Below are 25,995 nucleotides of genomic sequence, written 5' to 3' on the forward strand. Positions count from 1 at the left end.
AAGTAATATATCTGCCACGTTTGTTCTGGCCGCATTTTGAGCTTTCACTGTTTTAACAGATGATTAGATGATTCCCCAGATGTAAAAACGTAATAAACATGACAAATGATCACGACATTCCCCATGATGGTCATTTGAAACTTTATTAATCTAGATTGATCTTGACATTTGCATTACGATGAAATGCAGTGCCCCAATTTAGATCTAAATGTATATACAATCAAAAGTGGGGGTCGATCGATCGATGAAAATACACTCAAAATAAGAAGTTTTCTCAATTCATATAAGATATTTTAACAGACTTTAAGCAAGCAGATGCCATAACAAGCTTAGCAAGAAGAGACATGGTATTATTTATTTTAACTCTAAATGTGTTCAGTTGAAGAAAAGAAGTCATATACAGATAGGATGGCTTGTGTCAATAAATTTCTATTTGTACACTGTAATTTTGTTTATCTGTTTTACCCAACATGACCTCAGTTACCATCACAGTCTGAAGTGTAATCGTCTCTGCGTGTGAACTTTTGCTCACACAGCATCCTCTTTACCGCCACGTAAGCAAAACTGTGACAGCTGAGGACATTTGGTTTAGTAAGTGGATTATACGGCTGCACAATTATAACAACAATCATAATTGTTGATTATTTATTCTTTAAATCGATTAAAGGCGGAGTCCACGATGTTTGAAAAACGCGTTGGAAAAGGAGACGGGCCGACTACCAAAACACACTTATAGCCAATAAAATCAAATCAAATGCCGGGTTGCGTATGTGTGGGGCGGGTCTATCAACAGAAGGTCCAGATTCTATTGGGGTAGGGGCGTGTTTGTTTAGGTGATTTCAAACATCATGGACTCCGCCTTTAATAGATTTTAACATTGAAGTTTTGAAATGTTTTATAACTTTCTGTGAAGCAGTTGCATGGTACATTTTTAACATCTAAAACTAAATAATATAATGTTAATAACAAATAATTATGGGGGTTATGTTGTTAGTAAAAAATTCAAAAAAGAATGTCTAAAAGACACATCAACTTATTCATTTAAAAAAAAAAATCTCTGACTAATATCTTGTAACCTTAGATAATACACGAGCTGCCGAGTTTTGACATGGCCTGTGAAGTTTCAACATAAGCAAGGGTGTGGTCAATGTTTCGTGTGTTGTATTTTAATCATTTTAAATGTGCAATGTATGAAATACCATAAGGAAAATTTAAATTGGTATTTAACACATACTAGGATTCTTAAAACTTTTTTAATTGGCTGCCTTTATAGATGTAAATTGATGTGGCATTTATGAGTCCACAAGAAAACAGTTTTTGTTTTGCTAGTTAAAAACAGTTTGGTAGAATTCCTCTAGAATTTGTTATTATCTGTCTTGAACCGTTAAACATTGTAATAAAGACTACACAACACAGATGTACGAGTATGCACTTGAAGGCACATGCTGCTATTCATACTACAAAGTGATAGTGTACAAGTATGCAATGTGGGAAAAAGTTAAAAAGAAGTACACTTCCATAATGTACTTAAAGTGCTCTATTTTTGGCACACTATTTACTTAATATACAAAAACATTATCTTAGATTTTTTTAAGGCTTTCTTGAGGGCAGATGGAGGAACAGAAGGCAGAGAAGCCTGGGGAGGAGGCCGCAGCCTCGAACTCTGCTGCATAGAGAAGCCAGGACTGGCTCGGGCGGATTAGTAGTGCCTGTACTCTTGCTTTGTGCCTTCTGCCTCAGATCAGGATATAGACGTTTGTGTGGTGAATGGTCCCGGGGAAGAGAGTTACTTTGCGTACGGGCGTGTTTGTTTCACAGACGTGTTTCGGCTCACAAGTTTACTCTGTGGAGTAAACATATTGTGTGCGGTGGACGTGTTTGTGTGCAGGGTGCGGCACTTTCTTCTTTGGGATTATTTACATGTTTAGCCAAGCACTTTAAAAAATAAATAAGAAACTTATTGAAAACGGACATCTGACTATAAAGTGAGTGTTCTATTTTCTTTCTTATACTAACGTGGCATTTACGTTTACAATAGCATACCGCTGAGCGGCGTTCTGGATTAGTGGGAGTGGCTTGCAGAGCTGTGCATTGTGGGAGTTGTAGTTTTCCATACAAATGCGCCCTAAAGTCATGTTCTGTCTTTTCTCAGTCAAATAGGCACCAAATTCTAAATGTATGTTTCATTTAAACTACAAATAAGACCCACTTTCAATAAAGATTAATGTTTCTTCTGTTGAAATTTCCCTTTAAACATCAAAGTAGTATTTTTTGGACTTTCATTATTGAAAAAAAATAATAATTGTTACAGTTAAACATCTAGATGAATTCTATGCATTTTACATCTGAAATAAAAATTAGTTTTTAGAACGTTTTTGGGCACTTCTAAAAACATATTAGGCTTTTTAATAAGATTTAGAATAGAGGGGTATAAGATTTTTAACTGATGCAGAAAGCCATAGATAAATCATGACAAATAATACATGAAACCATCTGCTACAAACAGATACAGTATGCAAATGCAGTAAAATGGTCCCTGAAGAGGATTTGAACATTTGCACCCTGTTACTAATATCAGATCACCTGAGAGTGAAATAAATCTGAATAATAATGACACAGTACACCTACTTTCTATCAAATGATATGAGGAACAAAGAAAACAAACTATACAGTTTAAAATGGATTCTCGAATCATTAATGGGCTCTTCTGAGATGTAAATGATCTGTTTAGTGGGCTCAACATCGTCTGGGAGCAAAACACTCAGTGGAGTTCATAAATAATGCATTCACCATTCAGAGTCAATTAGACCACACAAAAAAAATGAAAGAAAGCCCTCAATAGAGTTTAGTGTTACCATGTTGTTAAGATAACAACACGAAACTCTAATAAGCATTAAAAACACAACATATTCAAAAACAGGATAAACCACGCTAATTTATAAAGATACTAAACTATCTAGTTTATCATTTACAACATATATCTATGGAAGGTTTTTATTGGTATGGCCAATTTTTAATTAATTAAATGAAATTTTTTATTAAAATGCTAAAATTAAAACATTAAAATTGTATTATTTCATTTTCAATGTGATAATGCATTTTTCCTGACAAATTGAAAAAATAAAATGCAATTTATGACTTGACATTTCTTTTATTAATACAATATTACATTAAAAAGGCAAACATAACCTCTCGACGCGCACCATGTCGGGGGCGGAAAGACTTCCTTTTTTTTAACGCTGCTAACAATATCTACATAGCCTACTGTCTACAAACAATAATAATATTAACATAACTATACATCGTTTAAAAGGTCTATGGGTTTAGCATCAGTGTATAGTCTCTGTTTTGAGATACAGATGCTCTAGCATCATAAATATACTATTTTGTTACAGAAGTCCAGATGACAAACATGCTGTTTGTTTTTTGTATTCCAAAAACTATATAAACATAAAGCTTATAAACATATATACTTTCACACGTTTTGGTTTTATTATCACCACAAGTGGCTGTGTGTGGTTGTTTAATAAAGTGTCTTGTGTTTATGCTCAAGTGGACTCAGTGATTTGTTAACAACATTATGGTGTTTTCTGGTCAAAGAGGGAAAACTCACTGTTGTATGTCTCGAAAGAAACTAATGCATTTCGTGATGTAGATTACCTAGATATTACACTTAAAAAAGAGACTATAAATCGAGGAGATGGGGGGGCCTACCAAACCTCTAAGCCCCAGGGCCTTACATTAGGTTAAGGCGGCCCTGAGCACATCACTAAAGGATTCAGTCTGTCATTTTTTATGTGTTGAATTTGAAATGCTTTGTAGTTAGTTTAGCTCGACTTTTATAGTTATTTATGCATTTTCCGCAGGTTGCGCTCATAAGAATGGAGGACACGTGTCTGTGACAGTCTTTCCGTATCACCTCCACTTTAAAAGCTGTGATCTAATCTTGTTTACATTTGAAAAGTCTGCTCCCAAGCAGGTTTAGGATAATAGACATGTTGCTATGACAGCAACTCCAGGATGAGCTTTAAAGAACCAAATAATCCAAGATCAACAATCAAATCAAACTAACCAAGTTAGCAACATACGAAGAACAGCCCCTGGGCTTAACAGTCTCTTTATAAACACATGAGGATCATCAATCACTCTGAGTTAGTTCAGTAACTGAAAAACCTCTATATGACAACAACAGCAGGTGTTGCAAAACTCTTTAATCCAAAACGAAGTGAAAGTGGAGTGCATTATGGGTGTGTATCCAACGGCCTCCCAGCAACAGCTCTCAAGAAGAATATATTGCATTGCATTAAATATAGTTTATTTTATTTGTCAAAATAAGTTGATAATCTGTTTACATTACAGACACTGTAAAGAAATGAACAACTCCATTATCCATAAAACACAAGGAAAATCCAAATAGATTAACTATCTAACACCCTGTTAACTGCATTCAGTTAAAATTTGATCTCTCCTATTACAATCTGATGGTCAGTTTATTGATAGTTTTCAGTCACGTGATCTAACAGGGGGTTGGCGGGCAAGAAAGCAGCAGTTTAAATTGGGCTCTCCATAGAGAGGCAGCACATACTGGTCAATTTTCCATCTGTTTTAAGACATGATTATTTAAATAACCTCTTAACTGAAATGAACAATAACTAAAAGTTCTTTAAACTTTTAGTTTTTGTTTACCTTTATACACAGCATTTATGTCCAGATTTATGTCAGACCTCCACTTTCTTTACATGTAGTATGCCTTACAATGCCGCTAGGGTTATATAATATATATTATATTATTGTATTGTATTATAATATATTATGGGGATGCATCAAAATGAAAAGTCTTGGCCGAAACCGAAAAAGAGGAAACCAAGGCTGAAAACTGAAAACACCAAAATAAATTATTATGCCAATTATTAGTACCATTGCATTTATGGCTATGACTGTGTACTTACTTTACTAGGGGTGTGACGGATCACAAAACTTACGGTTCGGATTCGGATCACATTACAGTTTTTGAGGCACGGATTGGCTAATTTTTTGGACCAGCAAAAAGGGGGTAGAAAAAATCTAATAACAAATAAAGAAATTACAAACATTTAAAAAAAGAACAAAGCTGCACATTAAGTAAGGTCTGAAATTAGCATTAGGTACAGAAATCGAATTAAATTAATCATAACACTATCTTTACTGTATAAATTAAATATAATTATTATTATTATTATTATTATTAGAGCTACAGAAGTGTTTTTCTCTTTGTCTTTGGTTGTTTGATTAACATTAAGGACACAGACTTAAGTAGGTTAATTGAGGTTACTGTCTCTTTAAGACCAAATATCCGTGTATGCACTACTGAGTGCCCTTAAACGCACGTGCACAGAGATGGAGGGTGAATCCCAAACAGCGCAGCATAAACAGTTGCTCCATGTAAAAACGCAACGTTGTTTTTCAGTGCTTTATTCGCCAAATGTATGTTAATGGACCGTTTGAGACACTTTACCGCAACTCTCTCTAAAGTTTACAAATCAAGAGTTCTGATCGATCATGTCTGACACATTCAACCGCATTACAGAAAGTTGCTCACTTTAGCGCCTTTTTTGTGGTTAAATACGTTAGATGTTGCTTCAGACAAGCACGTGCAAGTCGCGGTTTCTGTTTGCGTCATCACAACATTTCGGCCATATTGTTTCGGTGATAAAAGTCTTTCTGTGGCCGAATATTCGGTGCATCCCTAATATATTAAATATTATCAATGAAAAGCAAAACATTTCAGTCTTAGCAAACGTTTTACACTACAACAAATGATCTAATAAAGGTGCAAAAGAATTTGCAAACATTAAATTTTTTATCTCACATTTTCACATGACAACTCTTTAACTTTAGCAGTTAGTGAAACTGCAGCACCCCCAAAATTTCACAGAACTGCAACACAATTTCTGGTTAATTTGGTTCACAGCACCCCCAACCTAAAACATCTTCCTGCGCCCCTGCTAATCCCTCAGTATGCGACAACAATCCAGGTAAGAAAATTACAAAGATATGATTTATGGCTAAAAATACAATGATTAATATGTTTAGGTGAGGTTACCTTTGAAGTGCTCACTGTAATTTGTATTGATGCTTGCTATTGTTTTCCCTCACTGGGAACAGAAGCACATATGTTTATAACACAAAAGTGTAGTATTTAGCTACACAGCTATGCACAGTTCAAAAACAAAGCATTTTTATTACTAATAAGAATATAACTGCACTGTGGCCAAAAGTTAAATAAACTGTGCTGTACTTAAATATAAAAAGCTGTACAACAATATATTTTTAAATGAATCAGACCTTTAAATAAGAATATTAATATTTTTGTATAGATGCACCAATATAACATTTTCCCAGCGATACCGATAGTCGATTGTTTAGAGTCATATATGCCAGGGATGGAAATTAGCACCTGCCACCAGTCAGTGTCGTGGCGGGTAAACTTGCTTCATGGCAGGGAAAATAAAAATAGCATACTGTTTCACCTGGACACTTTTAGAGGAGGCACATCTTCAAAAAATGTGGCATTACATCATAGGCCCTGTCCCAAATGGCACACTCCGGACTTGTGGACCTTCTCAGAGCCCAAAAGGGTGTATTTTGGGACAGACTCGCTAAAGACAGCATCAAGGGTTCAAAGGGGGGCGCTGATGAGCACACTTCAGACTGTAAAAATGACAGATAGGACACCCTATGGCGTTATAAGGTCTGCAGAGAAAACATCTCAGGAGGAGCCAGTGGACAAAGATGCGAAGGTAAAAAAAAGTTTTTTTTTTAAAGAAAGATGGAGAAAAGCAGACAAAGGGGAATCCCGCGATTGGTTAAATTACGATGAGACAAGTCTGACAATGTTCTGCTCTGTATGTCGTCAACATGCTTCAAAAGATGCCAAAACTAATAGTTCAATGGTCCTGTACACACTGCATATTAATTCGGTTGTCAGTTTACCTTTTAATGCTTAATCCTGTTCTGCACACACACAGTTCAGTTATTTCCGGGACTGACAACCGAATTACCGGTAACTCCCGCAAAATGCAGATAGTGACAACCACATTTAGAGAAAATGCATAGCATGTACATAACCGAACTGAACAACTAGTAGGTAATAAAGTGTTTAAACATGCATCATGGACATGACTCTCTTCTCTAAGAAATACAATGCCTAGAAGGGGCAAAGGTCTTATGCACGGTGCAGAGAATGACAGAGGCACGAGCGTTTGCTGACTACAGATCTTGCACAAAAAAAACCTAATAACAAATGGAATTAAATCCAAATGCTTTACCTCAAAGTTCAAAATCTTGTGTTTTATCAGCCGAAAACCTTAACGGTTAAGCCGAAAACCTTAACGGTTAAGCCAAAACGGTATGTACATACAAAAAAGACACAGACCTTGCAACACTGCAAGACAGCACGCTGTGAAGCAGCCTCAAAAATGTGTACAACGCACAACGCCAAGATGGAGGCAAAACATAATGCTGTAACTGTTAAATTATTTTGGTCAAAGCTGCGAGTAATTAGCACGCGAGACGGCAGAACATTGCTATGGTTATCTCTTTGTCAATCATCACATTTTTGGGAGTGAGTCTTGATCTGTACAGACATGAAACAAACATTTAGAGGATTCACTCCCACATTTAAATGAAGTTGACACTTCCGAAAGTGCAGTGTGTACGAGGCCATGGTTTGAACTAAAAACCTAAAATCTTTAATGAAATGTATATCAGTTCATGGTTTGTGTGTTTAAGAGAGAAAAAGAAAATGTCAGCATTTCATTGAGACTTGAGATTAAATAAACTGCTTAAGAATTGTAGATCTTGACTTGTAGTATTAATTTCCACATGCAGTTACACATTCTCGGTTAAAAACAAGAAAGTGGCTGGTAAATACACTGAGTGGCTGATAGATTTCGAAATCCACCACCCACAGTGGCCGGTGGACAAAAAGTTAATTTCCATCCCTGATTTGTGCTAATACCGATAGTTTGGTGGTTATATTAACTTGCATTAAGTAAATTCTGGAGATAACATTTTCTAAATGTTTTTCATTCATAATATTGAACATGAAACTAGTGATGTTTCTTTACATTTTCTATACACAGAATTTAAATTCATTGCATTATTGATTTTCTGTTCTTTTCTAGTTTGAATTTTCTACCTCGCTTTCAGATACACTGTTTGTTGTAATTAAGAAGCACACAAAGGGCACTTTTCCTTCCATTACCTCCAGCTTGGACCTGCAGCGCACTCAGCAAAGATGCTTAGCCTTTATTATGGAGATAGCAACCTTCGTTATTCTACCATTAGAAAACCTGCAACAGTCAACTTGACTAGCATGCCCCTCCTCATCCAGTCAATAATGATCTGTGACAAATATATATAAAATGATCTCTAATATCTGTTGCGGGCATTCAATGTCTTATGACAGTCCGTTGCAGTTTACATTTTACAGTTTCTTGCCAGAATTTAAAAATACATTTTAATTTGTTCATAAAAAAACGGCCGCTAGTCTCCTTCCCTGTGTAGCAGCGTTAGCAGGGTTGTTATGCTAAGCTTGCAGGCTTCCATAGAGAGGGTCTTTGCTTTCAGTAGGCTAACCGTATTTGCATTTTCCGTATCGGACCCCATCAGATCCCCGCAGATCCCATTTGTTGCGCTGGCAGCCAGCTTCATCTCGCATGACGTTAAAAAGACAAGGTGTGTGCTTAGCATTTAGCATCGTTGTGATTAGGGATGGGCATGATTAATCGACGATCGATAATTGATCGTTAAGAATTTAGTCGATGACGTTAATTTGTTATTGATTAATCGAATACTTTTTTTTATCTAATGCAGGTTGCGTTGCCTAGCGTAGCGTGTGTCTTGAAGCAGTTAAATGAATTTCACTGTGTGGCAGCAATTCAACATTTTACCACCAGGGTGCAATATTTGAAACCATACTCCGTTATCTGTGACCTTCCGTTTTGATTTCAAAAAAATAATCATGATGAGGTCATGATTTTTTGGAACAACTGAGGTCTCTGTTTAAGATTGCAGCTCGCAGCTGCAGGTTCATATTCAAGCGCATATATGTTCCGTTTGTCTAACTAAATGTAGTTTAACTGTTTGCCACAAGTTGATCTTGTAATAAAGGTCTCATGGAGGAAAACACGTTGTATTTTTGTATTCAACATTTTTGAATTATAAAAGTTAAATAATTATTTTTATTATAAAAATATTAATGATTAATCGATAGTCGATCGTTAATTCTCCCGACAATCTACTAAAAAATTGTAATCGAATGCCCATCCCTAGTTGTGATCATGGCTAGTTTAACTTCTCCGCATTAGTTAATTTTTTCTCCTGCTGTATGTGTTTTGCACAGGCACCGCACACACACGTGCATGATCTTGCTTTTTCATATATATATATATATATAGTACGTATATTATATTAGTGCAACCAAACGCAACAACCAGACATTTTGATGCTGGGAAACCATTTTAATAAACTTTCTGAGTTGCTAACACGTTAGAACCAATGGGGAATAACACCACTTCTGTTGCCTAAATGCGCACGCAGGCTATTTGATCATGTGAGCTGTAAAAGGGTCTATTGGTCCTCGCAGAAGTAAAAACAAACCTCATGCCCACGGCCGGTGGATCAAGCCCATAGACCGTAAAAAAATATGGACGTAGTGTCCGTGACGTCACCCATTGGTTTGTGAAGATCGCTTTTGAAGCTTAAAGTAGGCGTTGCCTGCCGTCGCCATCTTGGCCGCGCGTCCCCGCGAATTACTCGCGGAAAACCGAAAATAGGTAAAGAGGCGGGACATGGGTGAAGCTGAGGTGAAACCGCGCCCGCCTAGTGCGAGTCTAGTGACAGCAGTGGCTGTTCAACCGACACTCAAGCGGCCACGCCCTTAATTATGCAGAAGTTTAAGGCTTAATATAATCTAAACGGATGAGTTACAAAAAAATTCACCCCCCTCACAGTTGTCATGAAGGGCAAAATTAGCTATATAGGCCAAAAACACTTTTTGTACCAGGCTGTAAACATATTATTTCCTGCTGTAAAGTTGGCCATTTTTAACATGGGAGTCTATGGGAATTGACTCCCTTTTGGAGCCAGCCTCAAGCGGCCAGTCGATGAATTGCAGTTTAAGTCACTTCCGTGTTGGCTTCATTAGAGAGATCGGAAGGTTGCCCCTCGATCAAGCCCCGGCGCACTGCTAGTGGTCTGACTGACTGATTTTAATACGTTCATGATTATTTAATTAATCGTATGCGTTAATGCTGACAGCCCTAATTTTACCATTAGATGAAGTTCTAAACGTAGGTTTGGAAGAGCCTAACATTCAGTCCTGTCTCTGCGCTTACCAAGCAACAATTCTTCCAACAACCCTTCTCGTCTCCATCTCCTCCTTCACCACTCCTTTCCCCTTCATGCAGTTCTGAACTTGAGGCACGAGATGAGCCTCTGGTTGAAGCTCCTTTTGTGGCAGCAAGCCAAGTCCGTTTACCATTTAATGGTAAAACTGAATGGGCAGGCAAACCCATACATTGAATTTAGTGATTCCTCCACATACCACTGGGCTAAACAAAAACATAATAATCTTCTTAACCTGCAGACAACAGCAGATAGCCCTCTCTTGCCTGCCAGCAGAGCGTTCCCCTAAGTGCATTACGACACATAAACACTATCAACTGATCACTACACAGTACTACACTCACAGTCACACACGCACAAAGTGTAATTGACACAATGTTCACACTGTTTCAGCATCCACTCGGTCATACTCGTGGTTGACATTAATGGTTCCAGATATTTAGGTTTCCTCAACATAACACATCAAACTGTTTGTAAGCTGCTTTGCTGTTTGTGGTGTGTTCTGTACCACTGATGTAAAGGCTCTGAATGTAACTTTTTGCTTAACATCATTTGGGAACAGGTGTCATGAGCGGAAAAGCGCCTGATGTCATTCACGCCTTTCCGTTGTCCAATCGAATGAGGGGGGAGGCAAGGCTTTCATTGTGGCGACAGAAGCTCGCACTATAGTTGATACAGTGGTTGCCTAGCAACATAAAAAGCTGCCCAGGCCCAGCACTGTTCTTTTTTGAAGTGAGTGACCAAAAAAGGCTTGCGTTTCCAAGCGAGTAAAACGCGTTTGGTGTGATCAACCCCTAAGTCAACTTGACATAAACATTTACGTTTCAATCACATGTACAGCATAACAATTGAAGCTTTACTGCTTTCTATGGCAGACAGTGTATCCTTGTTTCTGATACGTAACTAATGGTGCTTTTACAAACCCATGAAATATTTCATAGACAATTTAATATTATAGTTTAATAATATTGTATTTGACCACGTCTCACTGAAATGGACAAAAATGACATTTCAGTCCACGGGCCGTTGGTTTTAAACAAACAGCATGCACGTTCACACCTATTATTATTTACTTTGTCCGTTTTTACTTCACTTTGGGCCTGCTTCAGTAGAGGAGTTTCATACATTTATGCATTTAGCAAATGCTTTTATCCAAAGCTACTTGCAGTGCATGTAATCTTTACATTTTATCAGTATGTGTGTTCACTGGGAATCAAACCCACAATCTTTGCACAGCTATGCTTGACCAGTGTAGTACACAACCGCTATGCACATTTGTAAATACCGTGGAAATCTTCACCAATACTAACAACTAATATACTGAATCCAAATTGACTTGGTGTACTGTGCACTTCTATGCAAGGAATAATTGACGGCAGTCCGTTATTATCCATTATTAAAAAATAATGCACATCCGAAGTGGTTTAAAAAAAAAATCTTCAGTTTTTATGTAATAAATTGTTCTACTTTAATTTACTATTATTAGGAACAAAAAAAAAAAACGGTGTTTACCACTGTATTCATTTTCTTATCTCTCTTATTATTTTACTCATTTTTAATGTATTTATTTTGCTACCACACGTATATTGTTGAAATTAAATAAATCCGTTTTTATTTTGGTATAATGATATGCAACTGTAATAATGCACACCCTTAGAACGTTTGTCAACCAATCAGAATAAAGCATACAACCGCCCCATGGTTAACATTATTAATTAATACAGTATGTCATTGTATCACCTAACTATAGTCTTAAACTCTCAGAGGTGAAAATGTTGACATCAACTGGGTTTAAACGATAAGATTAGTGATCTCTTTACTTTCACGCAGCACAGACTGAGACAGGCACAAATTCAGCACCACGCAACTCATTACATTTAGCCATTTGTGATGTAATCATAGATCAGTGGATGTAACCCACTGCTAAATATGGCTCAACCCAAAGTTCATGTCTGCAATGGCTCTTTAAAGCTCTTTGCATGAATCTAAAGGCATTAATGGGCATAAACCCACTGGACCCGACCGATACAAGCTTTATTTGATGAAACGGCCACCCGGGATTTGCTGTAATCATATGCAACTATAATCTCTAGCATTTAGAAACACTTCTGGGCTCCTTCCCATTTTTCTGCCTGTACGCCGGAAGTCCCCCTCAGCAATGAAGAACAATGAAAGACAGTAGAGATATAAGAGGAGAATCCTGCTCTTGATTTCGTGCTTTTGTTAATAAAACGCCACGCTTATGTTTGGATGTGGCTGCTGTTTTCCGTCCGTTTCCACTGCAGCAGCGACGCGAGGAAGAGCCGCAAGGCGGGGCGGAGGAAGCGCGCTTCCATTGGACGAGAGGCGTCGACAGGCGGTCCTTTCATACGCTACATACGGGCACTTTCAGCTAACCTACTTCCTAGGAAAATAATCTGAACCAATGTGTCATTATAGCCTCAGACAGAGTTTATCAGCATTAAGCATTCAATTTGGGATCATGTAAACAAGAACTCATTCATCAAATACTCAACTTGCTTCTAACACACACTTCATAATAAAATAATAGCTGTCTCCTTCTTTTGGGTTCCTGCCCATGTAGGAGTGGAAGGAAATGAAACTGCGATATACTAGCGAAAGACTTGACACAGATGTGCACGTACCAAGTAGAGCAGAGTTTAAAACTATTATAAAGCAATAGTGGAACACAGCTGATACAGGACATCATTTATAGATCCTTCTACTGTTTGTACACAATGATGACGTGGCAGCGTATGCGTGCGCATCTTGGCAACAAAATGGCAAGAATCAGCAGTGAAGCAACACAGACAGAGAAAGTAATTTTAAAAAGTTGACTATCAACGTTTTCAACACAGCTACCAAATACGTGTACTATAGTGGAGTGGATAGAAGACGTCACGTTAGTAGATACCCATGGATAGGCTAAAAAAAGCAATAGACACCATAGTTCTAATGGAATATGGCCCAAAACACATTACAGTGTATTGGTCTTTGTTGGTCTCTAATGATATGAATTGGTTCTAATGGAATATGTCCCAAAACAAACTAGAGTGTTTTAATGGTAAAAGCTAATGGTTCCTATTGGTATTTTAATGGAAACCATTAGAATTTTCTGTAATGGTTTTATTGTTTTTTTCAGCAGGGGTATATTAATATTAGTTCAACCAAATGCATCAACCAGACATTTTGATGCTGGGAAACCATTTTGATAAACTTTCTAAGATGCTAACACGTTAGAACCAATGGGGAATAACACCACTTCCGTTGCCAAAATGCGCAAGCAGGCTATTTGATCACGTGCGTTGTAAAAGGGTCTAGTATACAAAATTAACCCTTACGAAAATTAACCATGGTTTTTTTGTGGTAAAAGTGTAGTAACCATGTTTTTTTTTTTTGGTGCATTGATTACTATCAGCAAAACTAGCCACATAAAATGAGCAGTTTTAATCTGTCATCCATCTCCTTTGACCCGGAGTTTGTAATAAGTAGAGAAAATAAGCCAAGCTACTTTTTTCCAGAACTCTTTTGCATAATCACATTCAAAAAACAAATGTGGTATTATTTCAAGATTAGTATTACAAAATGTGCAGTGTGAAGAAATGTCTAATTTAAACTTAGAAAGAAGAGTTACAGGGATAGTAATTATGCACTCCAAAAAGATTGATAATTCATTGTAGAAATAAAAGCTACCATCCTTCTTCAACATTCTGATTGTTCCATATAATACTCCTATGAGTATATATATATATATATATATATATATATATTATATATATATATATATATATATATATATATATATATATATATATATATATATATATATATATATATATATATATATATATATATATATATATATATATATATAGTCGTGGCCAAAAATATTAGCACTCTTGGTAAATATGATCAAATAAGGCTGTAAAAAATTCATTAAAAAATTATGAAATGAATGTTTTTCTCAAATACTCGTTGGACACAATTATTCGCACCCCTAGAAATTCTTATTGGTAAAATATCTCTGAAGTATATTCCCATTTATACTCACAATTTTGAGAACTCCAGCATGATTGTAAACACAAAATCATTCAGCTCTGGCTTCTGTTTCACAAAAATATATATAAAGAGGAGGGGAAACAAAGCCTAAATTCCCTTAATCATCCATCACAATGAGAAAAACCAAAGAATATATTTCTGATGTGCAGCAAAAGATAATTGATCTTCACAAATTGGTGAAGTGGCGTTAAGAAAAGAGCTAGAGCAGTGAAAATTACCATTTCCATCATCAGGGCAATAATTAAGAATTTCCAACCATCAGAAAATGTTACAAAACCTCCTGAAAGAGGACCTATGCCTATATGGTCCTAATGTGCGGTGAGAAGGAGAGTTTGAGTAGCTAAAGACTCTCCTAGGGTCACAGCTGAAGAATTGCAGAAAATTGTTGAGCCTCTAGTTCAGAAAACCTTTTAAAAAATTGTCAAACAGAACCTACATCAACACATGTTGTTTGGGAGGGTTACAAGAAAAATTCTCCTAGCTCATTCAAAAACAAACTAAAGCATATTCAGTTATCAGCCATGACTGGAACTTTAAATTTGAATGGCTTCTATGGTCAGATGAAACTAAAAAAATAGCTTTTTAGCGGCAAACACTCAAGATGGGTTTGGTAAACACAGAGAAATAAAGTACCCCATGTGTACAATGAAATATACTGCTGTGTTTTTGATGTTGTGGGCCTATATTTCTGCTGGAGTTTCTGGACATCTTGTTACAATACATGGCATCATGGATTCTATCAAATACCAACAGATAAAAAATCCGTAAGTGACTGACTCTGTTAGAATTCTTATGATGGGCCATGTTTGGATCCTCTAACTGTACAATAACCAAAACACAAACCTCAAAAACAACACAAAAATGGGTCACTGAGCTCAAAACCAAGCTTCTGCTAAAGCCATTCCACTCTTCTGACCTGAACCCCACAGAAAATGAGAGGAGTGAACTGAAGAGGAGAAGCAACAACATGGGGCTGGTAATCTAAAAGGTCTGGAGTGATTCTGGATGTAGGAATGGTCTCTGATCTCTTGTTAGGTGTTTTCTTACATCATCAGGCATTATAGGAGAAAATTTAGACCTGTTAAACTGGCAAATGGAGGTTTTAAAAAGTATTGAATAAAAGGGTGCCAATAATTATGGACAATGTGTATTAGAGAAAAACATTTATTTCATAATCATATTTCCCCCCGTTTTAAAGGCATTCCATGCAGTTTGACGTTTTTGTCAAACAGCGACCCCTAGAGTCACTGGGGAAAACTTGCAACTGTCGTAATTTCGCACCCCCACTCTGTACGTACCTGTAAGGATAGTGTTGGGCGTGAATATGCAGAGATGGACTCAGAAGATAATGACCAGGGAATGTTTCACAATTTCATACAAATATTAGGCTACTGCATGTCTACTAAACTACAGATGATGGTAATAGGATTGTCCCATCAATCGCCACTTGGTTAGACGATATGAAGGGGCCATGGCATAACCTATGGGACATATTTAATTACCTCGTATTGTCAGAAGGAGTTGATGGATCAGCATTGAAAATTATTAAAGTACTGATGCCTACCAATATTTACATAGTGGGTCGTGTACTGTTACACAGTGAGGATGATTTCGTATTTTTTAAAGCAAATGTGCTCCCCAGCCAGTCCAATAACTCACCAATTCATTTGTAATATACCAGGATAGAATTCATTTGCAAACTTGCCAAGACTTATTCCTTCAAATCAGGAGACTTAAATCCTTTTAAGTGGAATCTACAGAGCTCACACATGGTTTAAGAAATTCCTGACAAGTAACATCTGATCACATTGTAAAGGTTTAATATTACTGCATGACAGGTAACATAGTAAAGGTTTATTATAACTGCATGGCAGGTAACATCTAATCACATTGTAAAGGTTTACTGCACAACAGATCACATTGTAAATGTTTAATATAACTGCCTGACAGCCAGGTAACATCTGATCACATATAAGGGTTTATAAAAACAACTATCGACTAAGAAACAGCTAACTTTTCAGCAAGACCACCCTTCTCTAGACGAGAAGTTGTGGTTTAAAAGTGGATATTTTTTATTTTTCTTGTCAAAAATGACAACGTTTCGCTAGATAAGACCCTTATGCCTCGTTTGGGATCGTTTATAGTCCTTTGAAACTGTTACGTGTTGAGTTAAGTGTTAAGTGTTGGTGTCCATTAAAATGAGAAAAATCCTGCAAAGTTTTCCTCAAAAAACATAATTTCTTCTCGACTGAACAAAGAAAGACATCAACATTTTGGATGACATGGTGGTGAGTAAATTATCTGGATTTTTCTTTTAAGAAAATGGAATATTCCTTTAACTTTGTGGTTGCTTTGCCATGGATTATCATAGAAACATATATGATGGCTTGTTGGAAAGGTGGGCTTGTGCTGAATCTGGCAATACCAAATTTGTAAATATAGCATGACCAATCAGAGTGTTCTGTCACTTAATGTATGACGTGTCTAAAATGAACAGACAAAATATTTAAGATTCATGACACATTTAATAACGATACATTTTATAAGGCACAATATACTATACGATTCATATGAAACACAGATCAAATTGAATCATGTTAACATTGAAATGCAACACCTTTATTAAAATATGTATATCCACTTTTATTTATATTGTTAGCTTTTGTCTGTCCAGGCCAGCAGAGGGCAGTAGAGCCTACACTGCTTACTTCACCCCATTGGTGTGATCTTTGATTAGATAAGAATAAGATATTAGTGTTAGGCTAATGGTTGGATCTAGCTGTAGCTAGCTAATTTATTGATATCTTCCTAACCAGACATGTAAATAATTACAAATATTATGTCATATGAAAAGGCTGACCTAGCCTAATACAAGTAGCTAAATAGCTAGTTGTATAAATTACTTAGTATAAATTACTTAATGTTGCATGTGTAATTCAACTTCTGCATTTCAATGAAAATTCTGAAATGTATATAATTTTTCCTTTTCACTAGTCTCTTGAATTATGGAGAATGTCTTACAGACATTGGATCCAAAGCTTTGTATAATTTGTGGGAAACATTTTGAAAAGGGCAAGAAAAAAGATCCCTATGTCCAAAACCCCACAGTAGAAGGCCTCCAACGCATACTTACCCTTGCTCAGCAGAGATATGATGATGTCCATAAAACTCTGGCTCCATATACAGATGACATACTTTCCTCCAAAATCAAAGTTTCATATCATGTATCATGTAGAGCGAACTACTGCAGTAAGACTATAATCAGTGAGCAGCAGCAAGTTGCAAATGTTGAGAGTGAGAGCACATCTACACCAAGAAGGCTGAGTAGGGCTGATACAACATCATTTAAAATACGGAGAGATTGTTTCATTTGTGGGAAGGCCAGCTCTAGACCAGAACCTCTGACAGCCATTTCGACTGGTACAGGCACAAGTACCAGAGACAAGGTCCTTCGGGCAGCTTCTGAGAGGCTTGATGAAGATGTACATCTTCGAATTCTTTAATGCCCAGATCTTTTTGCATATGATGCCAAATACCACAAAATGTGCCTTGCACACTACATCTCGGAACGAAATATAGCAGCTGCCAGACGAAGAAAAGAAACAGAAAAGCAGACCAGTGTCTATGACAAAGCCTTTATTAAGCTCACTGAAGACATTGATAAAACAGTATTGTCCAAATATATGAAAGTGAAGACTCTCACCTCTTTGACTGATAGCTATGACAACATACTAAAGACCATTGCTGAGGAAGATGGTGTGTCCATAGTTCAACACAAGAAATATAGATCCTGGAAACTAAAGGAAAAGCTGATACAGAATTACAAAGAAAGGCTTGTATTTGTTCCACGTCCAGGACAGTCAGATCTGATCTGCTCAGATAGTATGACCATAGGTTGTGCACTGAGGGAAGCTGCTAAACTCACAGAAAAAACAGTAGACAGTGAGACAACATTTCCACAGACAAGTCAGAGTCTTTCCGAAATCCAAATATTACACAGGGCTGCAGACATATTGAGGAAAAGCATGGAGCAGGTAGAGCATGACAGTCAATCATATGTCAGCAGTCACCGTCTATCACGTCTCCAATGCAGCAAGTATGTACCCAACATCCTGTATGACTTTGTCAACTGGTGTGTTGATTCAGATGCCCACAGAGATTACCAAACATGTGATGATGACCCAGCTTCAAAGGACAATCTCTGTATTATCGCAATCTGTCATGATCTCATTGGACAGAGCTGTCACATCCATACGCCAATCACACTGGGACTTGCCATTTTTATACATCATGAGTTTGGTAGTAAGACACTCATCAATGAGCTCAGTGCAATGGGGCACTGTGTTTCCTATACAGAGGTTAGGCACTTCCTCACATCTGTGGCAGCAGACCAAATATCAAGGACAGAGAGTGGTGTCTACATCCCAACTGGCCTCACTGGAGTTGCTGAACATGGAATTGTTGATGCAGCCATCGACAACTTTGACCAAAATGAAGACACCCTGGATGGGAAGCGCACAACATGGGGTCTGTTGTGTTCCGAAGAGGCCAAGTCTCCACAGCAGATAAATGCCTAGCACGGGTTCCACAGAGGTCCCTCACCACCTTAAACACGTTTGATATGAATGAAGATAAACTTTAAAGGTACATTTGGTCCATTCTTTTTTTCTCTGAAATTTATTTTTATGTTGTTTTTGTTTTCATGTTATGGTATTTGCTTAGTCACATGAACAGCTAAAGATAAATACAAATTAATGTTCAAAATGAAAGTATGTTTTGAGGTTTTAAAGTGATTTGATATTCAATGCATATGATCATAAGCTTATCCTCTCATTTCAATTGTGATTACAGATACATCAAATCTACAAAGCGACCCGAACCACCTGAACTTGCCCAACCTGAGTTACTGCACACAAATACAACAATCTCTAAAGCAGCTGAAGACAGAGATCTGGTATGGAAGCTGTCCCGAAATGTATTTGAGAATCAGCAGCATGTCCCTGCTTGGTCTGCATTTAATGCCTTCACATCAGACACTGCTTGTTCAGGAGCCAGTGTTCTCTACCTGCCCTTCATAAGAGAATCACCCTCAGAATTGTCCACCATCTACACAGCTATGATACAACTTGTACAGCTTGCTGCAGAAGCACCATATTCTTGTGACAGCAGACCTTGCCATTTACAGTAAAGCACAACAGATATTGTGATGTACAGCATGCATTTCATGGTAATGACAAGGCCACTGCTCAACAGCTCATTAGTGAAGTGGAGACTGAACTTCCTGAGATCCAGAAGAGAATCCAGATGTTCATAAATGAGGGAGTTAAGCAATCAGCAACCTTTGGATACTGGTTAATGTTCCTCAGTGGGGCTGATCTATCGCTAAGGATTCTTCGTTCGGAGCGTGAAGCTGACTTTCAACTTCACCTAAATTGCATGTGTGAAGTGATGCCTTGGTTCAGGGCTGCTGGCAGGACCAATTATGGCAAGTACATGCCACTCTATGTTGCAGAAATGAGAGCACTTGAACATGAACAACCAGAAGCATACACATTCATGCAGCAAGGTGGGTTTGGTGTTCGCAGGTCTGAGCATCGAAGCTTCAACTGGGTGCCTACGGATCAGGCACTGGAGCAAACCATTAATCAAGAAGGCAAGAGTCAGGGTGGAGTTGTTGGCTTCACATTACGAAAAGGAGCTCTCACAAGATGGTTGATGACAAGACATGTGACCACTGCATATGTGGATGCCATGAAAGAGCTTTGTGACACTGATGATCAGAGCCCGAAAGCACACAAGGAACAAGGAGCATCCAGAATGGACCGAGACGAAAGAGACATACAGAAGATACTGGAAGCTGTAGAGCAGAGGCAGAATCCCTTTGATCTTGATAGCATTCCTGAGGAACTAATCAACATTGCAAGTGGTCAGGTTGCATCTGAGAAAGTTGCAAAAGACCTCTCAAGCTTCCTCCAAGATGGTGCGAAGCAGAATGCCATCTTTATTGAACAACGTCTGGCAAAATCAAAAAGAACAAAGAGCTTCTGGGAGCCAGAGAAAAGAAACCAGTGTGCAACCTTCAAGGACATGAAAACATCAGTTGGAGTCAGCATATCTAGAAAGGTTCACATAGACTCAGATGTGCTCTTTCGAAGATTACTGGCTGTCTCAAAGCAAAGAGAGGTGTCCTTGGAGACTGTGATGTCTCACGAACTCGCAGCTGTCCCGCCCTCTTTGTTTTATGATGATGGAAGCATGAGGAAGACAACAAAAGCTGACCTGGCCAAGAAACTTGAGGCTGTTGTTGAAGAGACACACCAGCTGTCAAATGTTAAAGAACCATCAGCATATATCATTGATGGAATGGCTCTTCTACAGAGTCTCAATGAATCAGCCTTTCAAACGTTCAATGACCTGGGTGAGTGTGTCTGGAAAAAGTCGCAACTTTAATGGGAAAGGAAGTTAACAGCTGTGTCGTTATAGTGTTTGATAGATATGTCCACCAACACTCAGGCTCTGTTTACACGTACATGGTTATTTTTAAAAACTGAGAGATTTACCTTCGTTTGTGCCCCTCGTTTACACGCAAACGGAGAACTTGCCTCTGAAACCGATTGTTTCTAAAAACTCCGGCCAGAGTGGAGATCTTGAAAATCTTCGGTTGCACGGTTGCATGTAAAGTGAGACAAACGGATGTTTAAGCAGGCGACGTCACAGAGTATGCGCCAGAGCTCGCACCTACGTCAAAAGTGCGACCCATGTTTACATGTGACTGCTACTTTGAACCCTTCCAAGATCACATTTATGTTCGTGCAAACTCGTTTCGTGTGTTTGTATTTGCAAATACAGCTGCTCCATTATGTCGAGGAGCAGAGACGAGTGCTCGGAGGTCAGCAATTTTACGCGTGTTTGACTTCATGCGGCGCTGCAAGAACCGACGGACAGATGATGTCAAAGTACCGCGAGAGCGATTCGAAATTAGACCTCTACGTGTGATTCCTCAACTCGCTCTCGCGGTACGTTGACGTCATCAATCGCCTACTGCAACAACTCCTCCCTCCAACATGAAGAACCAGTTCACGTCACCACCAGCGCTGCCGGTGATTGGCTTACGTGGGCTTGAGCGTCTCTTGACGGCAAATATGCACGGGTACGTGTAAATAAACACTTTTCTGAAAACTGACATGTGTGCACGATATTATTTTTGAAACCGGAGAGGTTGAAATGTCCGTTTATGAAAATAGCCGTCCAAGTGTAAACATAGCCTCAGTCAAAGATCTTGAAAGACAAAGAAGAGGCACCATTCACACCAGCAGACGAACACATATCATCACAGGACAAACAAATGTTCCAAACTACAGAAAATACCTCAGGATCAGCGGAAACAAGGCTGCTCTATGTAGCTTTGTCAGCACTAGGGCTGTCACTTTTCGTTCGAAAATCGATTGCACAATCGATCGGACCAACCAAAAAACGTTTCGAAAACGAAAATAGGCAATCGATTTTAACCAAAAATGTACACTATTAATTTTAAAAGAATTAAACAGTTAAAAATATAGATGTAACAAAACTCACAAACAAGCAGAAAAAGAAAATAAAGAATTCCGAAAGTGCAGTAGGTGTGCGAAAGCTAGACAGAAAATACCCAGCAATTTTACGCACCTATAGTTTCACGCTTTCAATCGCTGCATCTAGTGTTTTGCAAAGAAAATGGAGGACAACTTCAATAAACCTGTGCAACACGAGACAGCGTCGAAATTGTGACCTTACAGGAGATGATGAGTTATGACAAGGAGCCACCCTTGCGAGCTGACAGCGACCGGCTTTTGAGATGGAAGATTGGCAGTACGAAATACGCAGCTGGCAACGAAGTACCCGAGTTTCCCTGGGACATCAGTGCGGTCGGAGTGCGCCTTCTCAACAGATGGACATAGTGAATGAAAAGCGCTCTGCTCTTGACCCCTAAAATGTTGATTGACTTGTTTTCCTGACCAATAATTTGTAATGGCCCTAGTCTTTTTGCGCATTTCATTATGCCTGCCTAGTGCCGCCTAAGTGTCGGTTACGTTTAATTAAAAAATACACAGAATGTTCTCAACTTCAAGTAAGTCTATTTAAAGTTTCATTTTTGAACAGTTGTTTGAAATGGATCGAATCATTATTTAAAATAATTTTTGAAATGCCTAAATCATAAAAGCAGCCGGTTGAACCTGCAGTAATTTTTTTCATTTATGGCAGCAGTCCACTCTGCATATTTTTTTTTAGAGAATGTTGCACTACTGTTGCTGTTTTTATTCTGCACGAAACTTAATGACAATGAATAAGAAATATTGCTGACTTGTGCGTTTCAAGCGCTCTCTTTACATTTGTCTGTTATTTGGCGTTAAATGGAAACGTCTTTTTTAGACATGGAAAATCGATTTTACAATCGATTCAATGAACACTTATATATTAAAAATCGAAAATGATTTTTTCACAAAAGTGACAGCCCTAGTCAGCACCTACATCGCCAGTACTGGGCCAACGAGAATTTCTTTAGGGAACACTGTCATCTTGGCAGGTGGCTTTGAAAATGGTCAGGAGGTTAAAAGGATTAGCAAGTCAGGCATTGACTGCTTGAAAGATCTTTACAGTCACCAGGAGGCAGTGCTGGACTGGTAATCTGGCATACCGGGCAAATGCCCAGTGGGCCGACGTCCTTGGGGGCCGGTGAATATAATATGATTTTTTTGTATTGGCCAACGACCGGCCCATAAAGCAGGGACAGCGGCCCACTGGTTCATTTTCCATACTGACACTGGGCTGGCCCAATCATCTCTTAACAAGCTCTACCCCTCCTTTTCTTGTGTTAGATGGACACAGCGATGATCTGACACAAGAAACAAAGGGCGAGTATCATACAGACGTATCATACATCTCACACTATTTTTGTCTGACCAGCCCCATAACACTCGTACATCGCGCAACGCAGCCCGTTGCTTTCTTTCTTTATTTTAATGTAATTCATTAATGGCGCTAAAAGGCGCGGTGGCAATGTACAGCATTTTCCAAAAAAGTTAGCGTAAGATTTTTTTTTTTACGGACAGACCGGCCCAGGAGACACCTAATCAGCAGCCCATTGGTTCTTTTTTATTTGACATTTGGCTAGCCCAATCACAACTTTTAGGGCATTTTATGAAGCATGCAGCGTCAGTGTGCGTCTGTCTAAATAAGAGACTACTGAGGACCGTGTGGTAAGCAGAACTACATCTAAAACACTGTTGTTAGATATCCTCTTGATAAAACGCAGTCAAAAACACAAGTGATAGACCAATTGCTGTTTGCAAAATGACAACATGTTTTAATAGTCACATCACGATAAAGTAAATGATCAATGTCCACATTTAAAAGCTGCGGTGCTTACCTGCAGTTCCACTGTGTTTTCGCGTTCTGATAAGAAATATAGCTCCAGAAAAAAAACGAGTGTTTATATTCCTCTTTCCAAGTGATAATCGTCCACACGATGTGACAAGACATTTCTCCCATTAACTTTAACGTAACATCCAAGAGCGCTGATCTTTGAAGGAATAATAACTTCCAATTGGGGATTCACAGACTGATTTATGAGCTAGTAAACTAATGAGATACACGGAGAGTGTTTAAAAACAGCGCGTCTGTGTTTTTCCATTCAGAGATGAGCCTACTTAGGACCTCCATTCACTAGGTGGCGGAATGATACGAAAGGTGAAGCGGTTACAGTGCCAATATCAGCACAATATCGCATAGCTCTTAGCCAATCAGATTCGAGAACCAGAAAGAACTGTTGTATAAACTGCAATAAAATACAGTGTGGTCAGAATTATTAGGTAGCTACATAAAACTTTTGATCACAGTTTTATCAAACATATTTTACTAATTCCAAACCAAATTAATCTTAATAACTACCATTCATTTTGTAAATAAGGCATTTATAAGTAATACATTATTGTTAATGATGTCTGGCTGGAGAAAAAAACACCTTATATTCAAGTGTGCAGAATTATTAGGCACATTTTCTTTTACATTTAAAATGGGCCAAAAAAACTTTTAACACACACACTGGAAATTCATCATTTGATGTCCATAAGAAAGATGCCATGCATGGAAATTGCAAAATTGAATTTTGACCATTATACAAGAAATCCCGATTCGGGCAGCAATGGCATTAAATAGGATGAAAGGAAAAGATATATACAAAATGAATGTTGGTTATTAAGATTACTGTGTTTTGGAGTTGGTAAAAGGTGTTCAGAAAAAAAGTGATCAAAATATTCTGCACACACTGTAATGGGACTCAGCCACAAAAGTGCAACATCATTGTAACATTTATCAGGTCTTGGTGTTATCATAAGGTGTTCAGACTGGTAAGTTTAAACATTGTGCACTCACTGGCTAATACTATTATTTTTAAAACCTGCAAAGCCTATTACAGCGCTTACATTTTTGTAATGTCACATGTCAGCTCTTATACTTTTCTACTTAAAGCAACACTAAAGAACTCTGGCTCTTTGCTCCCCCTACAGGTTAGAAGCGTAATTGTTCATTACCACTGTCGTAAATACTGCAGCATAGCTGGCTCTGATTGGATTGTAGGTCTGCCGTAAAGCAAGTTTTTGTAGTTTTCACTCGAACTACAGGACCACTACCCGACGGTTGAAAACTTCTTTAGTGTGGTTTTGGCCGATAGAGGGCTGCAAAGCGAATGTGAAAGTGCCGTTCACCCTGTTTGGAGTGGATGAACCACTGAAACTTTTTTGGAAACGTTATTTTAAGGTAAAAAAAACTCTTTGGTGTTGCTTTAATCAGATTTGTGATCCTATGTAGTGAGCCGGTCTGGGCCAAAATGCCAGGGCCAATTTTATGTCCCAGTCCAGCCCTGGTCATGGTTGATCCGTGTCATGTCTTGTTTCTGTTCTGATTGTCGTCACCTGGACTCTTGTTAATTAATTACCTGCCTCATCACACCTGTTTATCGTTAGTCTGTTTGTGTGTATATATACCCCTGCCTGTTGTATGTGCACTAGTGGTGGGCAGAGCGAGGCTTCGTGAAACACTGAAACAGTTGAATCAGTTGTGCCGTATGTTTTGAGGCTTCGAAACATCAATCCGAAACCGCCTCCACAGTGACACCTAGCGGTCGTTTGCATGTCTTTACATGAAGCAGCCTTGACAAGATTTTAGATGAGCGCTGACAAATTGTATCCCACATGTTGTTTGATTGACACACATGTGATAGGATGGGAGAGTGGATAGTGCTCTCGACTCTCATGCGTAGATATTAGGATCGAACCCGGGAAATGCATGCGCTACGTCATCATAATAAAATGCTTTTTGTTGTTGTTTTAACATTGTTTTACATGACCTTTATAGGCTATTCGGGTCTATTTAATAAAAAAAAATGTAATAGAGATATACCAAATAAATAATAAGAGATTCATAAAATATATCAAGCCATAATATGCCACATTGTTTAAATATAAAGATCTTTATTCAAATATATAAATTGTTCTGTGTTGATAAACTCAACCA

The 25,995-nt window shown here is 38.1% G+C and overlaps 1 protein-coding gene across 1 annotated transcript in view; it reads right to left on the reverse strand.

Annotated features, from left to right (window-relative positions):
- ppp3r1a (protein phosphatase 3, regulatory subunit B, alpha a) overlaps positions 1-12,713 on the reverse strand; it is a 33,328-nt gene extending 20,615 nt beyond the window's left edge. The window contains exon 1 of the mRNA XM_073872811.1: positions 12,507-12,713. Coding sequence (XP_073728912.1) covers positions 12,507-12,513 — 7 coding nt within the window. The 5' untranslated portion in view covers positions 12,514-12,713. The remainder of the gene's footprint in view (positions 1-12,506) is intronic.
- Positions 12,714-25,995: the final 13,282 nt, after the last annotated feature.

The sequence above is a fragment of the Misgurnus anguillicaudatus genome, chromosome 11 (assembly GCF_027580225.2).
Source record: "Misgurnus anguillicaudatus chromosome 11, ASM2758022v2, whole genome shotgun sequence".
Classification (NCBI taxonomy): Eukaryota; Metazoa; Chordata; class Actinopteri; order Cypriniformes; family Cobitidae; genus Misgurnus; species Misgurnus anguillicaudatus.